This window comes from Lipotes vexillifer, unplaced genomic scaffold (assembly GCF_000442215.2).
Source record: "Lipotes vexillifer unplaced genomic scaffold, Lipotes_vexillifer_v1.1 scaffold1783, whole genome shotgun sequence".
Lineage (NCBI taxonomy): Eukaryota > Metazoa > Chordata > Mammalia > Artiodactyla > Lipotidae > Lipotes > Lipotes vexillifer.
The window spans coordinates 585,225-593,418 of record NW_006777435.1 but is presented as its reverse complement, the minus strand read 5'-3'; the positions used below and the strand labels follow the sequence as shown (position 1 = coordinate 593,418).

The following is an 8,194-nucleotide window of genomic DNA, read 5'->3' as shown; positions in this document are numbered from 1 at the left end:
GCAGAGGGACTTCGTTCCAGGAGCTGGAGGACCTGGCCTCAGGCCACATTTGGCCAGACCGGTGGAGCAGGTGGCAGTGGGGGCTGGTGGCCCAGTGTCCCTCCCACGCCCCCCCCCAGGTCCTCGTTCAGGAGTCTCCCCCCCACCCCCGCCCCAGCCTCTCACCAGCTCCCTGGTCAGGACCCCCACACCAGGCCCAGCCTCGCCGCATCCCCCCATCTCACTGCCTGCCTGCTGGCCTCCATCCTTCTTGACCGGCTCCTCAGTTGGTCCTGGGAGAGCTCAGGGCTATGGTCCTGCCCTTGCCCCTCCTGACCCTCCCAGGGCTGCCTCTGGGCCCCTTTGGGCAGGAATTTCTCCCTCCCACTGTCGTCTCGGGCCCTGGGCTCATATCAGCTGGGGTAGGTCACAGATCCAGGAGCTGGTTGAGAAGATGGCAAGGAAGGAAGGTGCTCTTGTCCCTTACCCCAGCTGGCCCCAGAGAAGGAAAGCCATGCCCCGGCTCATTTCCTGGCCCTTTGTTCTGCCAGGCTATGCGAAAACAAGCCTGGTAGGTCCTGGTGATGCCCACCTATCCAGCAAAGGAGGGGCTGGGCCAGGCCATGAGAGTAGCAGCCCTCTCCCCTCAGGTGCAGTCATGCCTGGGCATGGGGCAGTGGGCACAGGGACATAGCAGAGACCAGGCCTTGGTGCTGCAGAGGGGAGGGGCTCCCAACCACCAGAGAAACAGACTCAGGGGACTGGGGTCCAGGCCCAAGGAACAGCATCCCAAGGCTGGGAGGCAAAAAGGAGGCCCCTGCATCCCCCAAAAACCCCACCACCATCAGCGAGGTCGAAGGTGAAGGGCCTGAATTCGAAGGGCCTGAATTCGGTGCTTTGCTTTCGGCTGTGGGCCCTCCCATGCGCCCTGGGAGGTCAGTGAGCACCATTTGACCCTAATCACGTATCTAATGAGCGTGCTTTGGGCCACCAGCAATTTCAGGGCCTCGTATTTGTTTGGACTCAGAATTGCAGGGGAGCTGGGGCTAGTGTTGCCTGGGGCAGCTCTGCGTCACTCACATTTCTCTCCGCTATGCAACAGGCCAGAGCATTTCACAGGCAAAAGAGGCAGCTTGGCCGTAATAGCTGTCTGTGTCATGATCACAGTGTCTATCTTTCCCTGCCCAAGGGTGTCTGAGCTTCCTGGGAAGTTCACGCCACCTTCCTGTTGTTTATCATTGGCTCAGGCCAGCCTGGCTGCCTCCTCCCTGCCCTTACCACCCCCACGGCGCCCGGCCCGGCCCCCCATCTCACAGTCTCGGACCCTTGTGTTTATAACGCAGTGTCTAGCTTGCTCTCACCTGATTGTCCTTTATCTTACGTCCTTCATTTGTTTTTTGCGGCCTGGAGCTGTGTTGTGTCACTCACTTGTGAGCAGACAGGAGGGATGGCCATGAGTGGGAGCCTGTCCCTAGAAGCTTCCATCACAAGCGCCCCAGTTTCTGTGTTATTCATGTGTGTCTACTTTAAGAAATTAACTTCCAATTCTCCTCGCTGACAGATGAGAGAGGTTTTGTGTTTCTTTCTTTCTTTGGCTGTGTCACATGGCTTATGGGATCTTAGTTCCCTGACCAGGGGTCGAACCCAGGCCCTAGCAGTGAAAGCGCCGACTCCTAACCACTGGACCTCCAGGGAATTCCCTGTTTCTTAATTCTTCACCCTTTGCCCTCCAGACCCTCCACTGATGACACATCTTGCTTCCCCTTCCCCCTCGCCCCCATGCCTGCTTGTCTGCTGTGTCCTGTCTCTGTTCTTCCAGGAGACTTGTGCTGAGTTAGGAGCTCTGATCCTCAGTGGGCAGTGAGCCCCCTGTATCCCCCATCCTCCAGCCCATTTGAAGCGCAGGACGGTCGGGGTGTTTGTGGACATGGACAAACCTTTTAAGCCTCAGGAGGCCTGGGACTCCTCCTGAGAGGACTTATAAGGCTTGACCATGTCCCAAAGGCCCTGACTCTCCTGGGTTAACCCTCTGCTTCCCTCCTGCCCACACGCCCTCTGTATGATGACCATGCCATCAGGTAGCCCTGCCCGCCTCTGGGCATGACTTCCAGGCTCCCAGGCCCAGTGGCATCACCTTCTCACCTTCCTGCTGCCCAGGTCCGGGGTCAGGTGGAACTCCTGCTCTGGCTGTGTCTACCTGCCTCCATGGCCTGGCCCTGGGTCCCTCTCCTGCCTGCCTCTGGCCACACCGGCCGTTCTCTGCCAGGAACATGCCTTCCTCCTCCTTTAGGACATCCCTCTGCCCCGGGCTCTGTCTCCTGAAGCCACTTCTCTGGGCTCCCCCACGTCCCCTCTCAGTGTTGTCCCTCCCACGTGGGCCCCGGAACTGTGTGTGAGGCCTGGTGGCCCCGCCTTTCTGCCTGGAGCCCCGGACTTGGTGCGGTGCCTGCCCCTCGATGATTCAAGGGGAAGCAAAGAAAGTGAGGCACTCAGCACTGTAGGGCGCCAATCGACTGTATTCTTGCCAACCCTCACGTCTCTCCCCAGAATGAAGACCAGCGACCCAGCAGCAGCCCCCCAGGATGCTCTGGGCATGGCCTCGGGAACCCCACAGCAGAGCAGCCAGAAGGCAGAGGAGAGCCCCAGCTTCCTGGACGAGCTCCTCCGCGACTTCCCAGCCCCGCTGGGCCCAGAGAGCCCTTTGCCATGGAAGGTCCCAGGGACGATGCTGAGCCAGGAGGAGGTGGAAGGCGAGCTGGCTGAGCTGGCCATGGGCTTCCTGGGCAGCAGGTGAGCGGTGTGGGTGCCGGGACAGGGGCCCAGGATGGAAGGGGGAGGGGAGCACAGGGCACGACCCTGACCCCGGCTGCCTCCACCCCCTGCCTTCCGCTCCTGCTGACTACGTTCTGTGCAGAACTCCCCTGCCAGCCCTGTGGGTTTCCCAGGGCGGCCACCGCCAAGCGCCACAGACCACGCAGCTTAGAGCAACAGAAGTGCCCCGTCTCATTGTCCTGGGGGCCGGAAGGCAGGGCCGCTCCAGGCCTTCCTCTTAGCTTCTGGTGTCACCTGGTCCTGAGTGTGCCCTGACCTGTAGACACATCACTCCAGACTGACTGTTGTTGTCACCAGGTGTCCTCCTTGTCTGTTTGTGTCTCTCGTCTTCTTGTAAAGACACCAGTCCTGTTGGACTAGGGGCCCTGCTCCTGTGTGATCTCATCTTATACCTGCCAAGACCCTAACCCCAAACAAGGTCACGTCCTGAGCCACTGGATTAGGACTTCAGCAGACCTTTCCAGGGGACACAGTTCAACCCCTGATGGGTGCTAGCAGTAGGTCCCATTTCTATCCTGTCTTGCAGTCAGGGAGGCAGAGGCTAAGAGACTGGCCTGAGGCCTGGCAGTCCCCTGGCCACCAAGACCTGAGAGGTGGTGGCACTGTCCCCGTTTCACAGGCTGTGAAGACAAGGTTCAGAGAGGGACACGACCAGCTTGGCAGGTGTTGGGGGAGACGTGCGCCACCAGCAGCCACAAGGGAGGCTCATGGGTGAGGGCTGGTGGGTCACTCATCCCCTGTGAACCTCATCCCTCCCCAGGGGCTGCACCCACCAGCCCTAGTCACTGGGTTACCCCTTGTGCTGGGACACACCCCGGTCTCTGCGGTGGCGTTCCATGTCCCCAAGTGCTCTTTCTTCGTGGCAGGTCAGCCCCACCCTCTCGCACCCCCGGGGCACCGCTTGGTGGGACCCGAGGCTCCATAACAGTCAGAGATAGGAACGTAAAGGCTGCGGGCCCACTCCAGGGCCGCATCCATGGAGCTCGGGGGAAATGCCGGTGACCTGTCCCTCGGTGTGGTGTGTGCAGAGGGCGATGCGGGCTGCTTTGTTTTGCTTTGGGAAAATATTTCAGAGGCAGGTGCCGTAAAGCAGATCAGTGGAGCCAAGCAGGCCTGGGGCCTGACGAGGCCACGCTGGCGGTCTGGGTGCTGGATGTGGGAGAGACAAGGGGCTGGGAGTGTAGAGGAGGGAGGGCCTGGCACCCACCAGACACCACAGTGGCACTTGGGGAACAGAAGGAACATTGAGGGGCCCTGAATCCCCAGCAGCCACTGGACACAGGGCTGGTGCCCCTGCCAGGCATGAGGAGGGCGAGAGGACCTTCTTGCGGGTAGGGCCTTGGGGGGTGAGTTTAGTTATGGGGGAGGGCAGGTGCCTCAAGTTTCCCCCTCAAGTAGGGGGAAACTCTCAAGGTGGAGCGGGGCCCCTCAAGGCCGAGCAGCGGGTAAGGCTGGGGCAGTGGGGAGAGCACCAGGCCCTGAGCACAGGGGGTGAATGAGCTCCTGTTAATTAGCAGATGACATAGCAGGTCTGAGACCATCGGTGATCGGCGAGAGGCCAGGGTTCACAGCCCCAGAGCCTGAGGCTGTCAGGGGTGGTGCAGGTGGGCTCCCATGGCCCCTATAGGCCCCCCATGAATCCATCTTGAAGGATTTTTTTTTTTCTTTTGGTTCTGCCGCACAGCTTGCGGGATCTTAGTTCCCTGACCAGGAATCGAACCTGGGCCCTTGGCAGTGCAAGCGCAGTCTTAACTAGCCACGGAATTCCCAACCTTGAAGGAATTTTAAAGTCTCATATTTTCCAGCCATTTTAATGGATTTATTTTTGTCCTTCCCTAGTATTTCTTTACTGTGTAGACACAGATGTCACACGTCTACACACGTCTGGCGGTCGGGGCCCCTACCCACATGTCCCAGCAGCTCGTGTGCAGGCTCTTGGCTATCCAGGCCCGAGTGTGTTGGTCCGTGGGGTTTTTCGGGTTGTAAATAGAATCTTGCGTGAGACTGTCCAGGAGTCAGATCACGAGGTCGGGACTGCGGTGATTTACCTCCAGTCCTCCCCTTGTGGTCAGCGGTCACCTCTCAGGTCCCTAAGTGGTGCGTCCCTGACACTATAGCCACTGATGTGCATTTTCATTTCTGCTTCTAGACTGGAGGCTCCTTGGAAACCCCAAGGTGGCTAGATAAGATCGGTTCTTATTTCTTGGGTACCTGGTCCTGGTCTCCGAGGCATCGCTGTCATCTTTAGGGGCCTCAGGACACCGGGCAGGACCCCTGGATGAGATGGGAGGGCAGCCAGGAAGCCAGGCTGGGGCCCACATCCAGGCATTGTCCTCTCTCCATGGCCGGAAGCTGCCTCACTGCCCCCAGCGCCGGGAGCAGAGGTGCACTTCTCCCCGCCCTGAAAAAGGAAAGCCCAGAGGCTGGCAGGAAAGCCCAGAGGCTGGCAGGAAATCCCCACACGGCAGAGGAACACACTTCTCTTGCCTTGGCTGGTTGTTTTTCTTTTTTTTTTTTTTTAATTAATTAATTTATTTTTATTTTTGGCTGTTTTGGGTCTTTGTTGCTGCGCGCGGACTTTCTCTAGTTCCGGCTACTCTTCGTTGTGGTGCTGGGGCTTCTCATTGTGGTTGCTTCTCTTGTTGCAGAGCACGGGCTCTAGGCACGTGGGCTTCAGCAGTTGTGGCACGTGGGCTCAGTAGTTGTGGCTCGCAGGCTCTAGAGCACAGGCTTAGTAGTTGTGGCGCATGGGCTTAGTTGCTCTGCGGCATGTGGGATCTTCCCAGGCCAGGGCTCGAACCCGTGTCCCCTGCTTTGGCAGGTGGATTCTTAACCACTGTGCCACCGGGGAAGTCCATGGCTGGTTGTTTTTTAAAGGCAGGTCCAGAGGCTGCTCCCCTGAGTCACTATCTCATTTTAAAAAATGACAAATTCATCCCAGTAGATCCCTAAGGCCATCTGTAGACACACACTGGGACGCCCAGAGGGATGTGCCCACCCACCTGGCCCAGACTTCGGGGACAGGTCAGGATGCAGGATGAGTCCTAGAGGCTGCAGGGACAGCTGGGGGATGGAGCCACCCCTTATACTCGGGGAGCCAGGGGCCTTTGTGGCTGGAGCGGGCCCCCGAGGCTGGGGGCTAGGCGGGCAGGCCCTGGAGCCTGTGGAAAGAATTTCCTATAGTGCTTCCCACTGGCCTTGGTCTCTCCACCCCCCGACCTCCTGGAGCTGCCTAGTGTCCCTCTTGTCCCGTACTGTACTGGAGGCTTCCATCCCCCTTGTTTGCTTTCCCACTCCTGCCTGCGCTGACCCTCAGCTCTGCTCTGCGCAGCCTGTCTGACCTTGGTAGCAGCCAGCGAGGTCTTGCTTCCCAGACTCTGCCCCAGGTGGCACCCCTGGGGTCACCCCACTTCTCCAGCTGCTCCGGCCGCTCTCTGCCCCACCCCTTTCATCCACCCAGACCACATACCCACTGGCCACAGGCCTCTTGACCTCAGTGGAACCTGAGACTCACTGTGGACCCGCCCAGTCCCCTGCCCAATGCCTGCTCTGTCCCCTCCCATCCACTGCCAGGCCCACCCTCCAAGATGAGGCCAGGAAGTCTGAAAAAGCCCAATTGCAAGACAGGAATAAAGACGGAGACCTACTAGAGAATGGACTTGAGGACACGGGGAGAGGGAAGGCTAAGCTGGGACAAAGTGAGACAGTGGCATGGACATATATACACTACCAAATGTAAAATAGATAGCTAGTGGGAAGCAGCCGCATAGCACAGGGAGATCAGCTCTGTGCTTTGTGACCACCTAGAGGGGTGGGAGGGAGGGTGGGAGGGAGGGAGACGCAAGAGGGAAGAGATGGAGATATATGTATATGTATAGCTGATTCAGTTTGTTATAAAGCAGAAGCTGACACACCATTGTAAAGCAATTATACTCCACTAAAGATGTTAAAATTGCAGTGTATGTAAAGTGCAGTAAAGCAAAGCACAATAATCAAAGTGCAAAAAAATTATATAAAATTTAAAAATAAAAATTAAAAAGGCCAATTGGATTATATCATGTCTCTCTTCAAGCCACACCAAGGTCATGCTGCCTCCCCAGGTTCCCCTTCACCAGCTGTCCCAACAGCCTGCCTTGCCCAGGGATGCCCTGGGCTGCACACAGCCTGATCTTCCAGACACTGCCCATGGGTCCCACGTTCCCTGGATTCCTTTCCTGGGGCGTACGTGACAAAGCGCTGGGCAGCTTAAATAACAGAACCGTATTGTCTCAGGATTCTGGAGGCTAGAGGTCCCAGAGCAGGATGTCGGCTGGGCTGGTCCCTCTGGCGGTTGCTGGCGGTCCTCGGCTATAGGCTCAGCTCACCAGTCTTTACCTTCACAGAGCATCTCCCTGTGGGTCTCTGTCTGAATTTCCCCTTTCGATAAGGACACCAGCATTACTGCATTAGGGGCCCAGCCTACTCCAGTGGGACCTCATTTTAACTCACTGTATCTGCAGCGACCCCATTTCCAAGTAAGGTCACATTCTGAAGCACTGGGGGTTAGTGCTGTAATATACACATTTTGGGAGACACAGTTCAACTTATAGGACTCCCCAACCCCCAAGGGTCCCCAGCTGGTATTGGGGACCAGGAGCTGGTATAAATAAGGCTGGACGTCGGGCAGTTTGGCCTGGCCACTGTGACCAGCAGAGAGGCAGCTCGCACATCTGTGACTCCCCGTCCCCACTAGCCCCAGTGAGGGCCCCATAAATGGTACTGCGTGGATGGCCGTCCAGCTGCACGAGGACCAGAGGCCGACCTGCCTGTCGTGGGTGCACGTGGAGTGTGAGTGGTCACCGCTACCTCTGGGAGGGCCTCCAGGAGCAGAAAGGGGCTGGGGGTCTCTGCCTGGAGTGTGGGGCAGGCTCTGGGGTGCTGGCTCCTGCTGAGGAGCCAGCCCCTCACTCCAGGTTCATGCCCCCAGGAGTGCTCCGCCACCACTTGCTGCCTGCCTGGCCCACGAGGCAGTTTCCCAGCTGCTGCAGATGGACCTTTCTGAGTTCAGGAAGTTGCCGGAGCAGGAGGAAGAGGAGGCCCCTGTGACCCGTGAGTCTCCCTCTTGGGGCCCTGGGCTTATTGGGCAACATTCTCCAGCCAGATGGGGGCCAGGCTGCAGGGGAGTGTCAGGGCTCACCTGGCCCCCCTTTCCTTTCCCGTTTTTCTGGCAGACAGGGAGGTTGTGGGCAGCGCTGGGCTCATGTGCTTACGACAGGGTGTCAGAGACCAGACACGGGGAGAGACCTCCCCAGCGTGGAGCCAGCGGGGTGAGCGCCGCAGCCCGGGAGACAAACAGCCCTGTCCTGGGTCACACAGGAGGAGCCCGAGGTGCCAACAGGCCTCA

At 58.5% G+C, this 8,194-nt stretch overlaps 1 protein-coding gene across 1 annotated transcript in view; it reads left to right on the top strand.

Moving 5' to 3' along the window:
* Positions 1-2,554: 2,554 nt before the first annotated feature.
* Positions 2,555-8,194, top strand: part of PPM1F (protein phosphatase, Mg2+/Mn2+ dependent 1F) — a 15,582-nt gene continuing 9,942 nt past the window's right edge. Inside the window, exons 1-2 of the mRNA XM_007451050.1 lie at positions 2,555-2,769; positions 7,778-7,899. Coding sequence (XP_007451112.1) covers positions 2,573-2,769; positions 7,778-7,899 — 319 coding nt within the window. The 5' untranslated portion in view covers positions 2,555-2,572. The remainder of the gene's footprint in view (positions 2,770-7,777; positions 7,900-8,194) is intronic.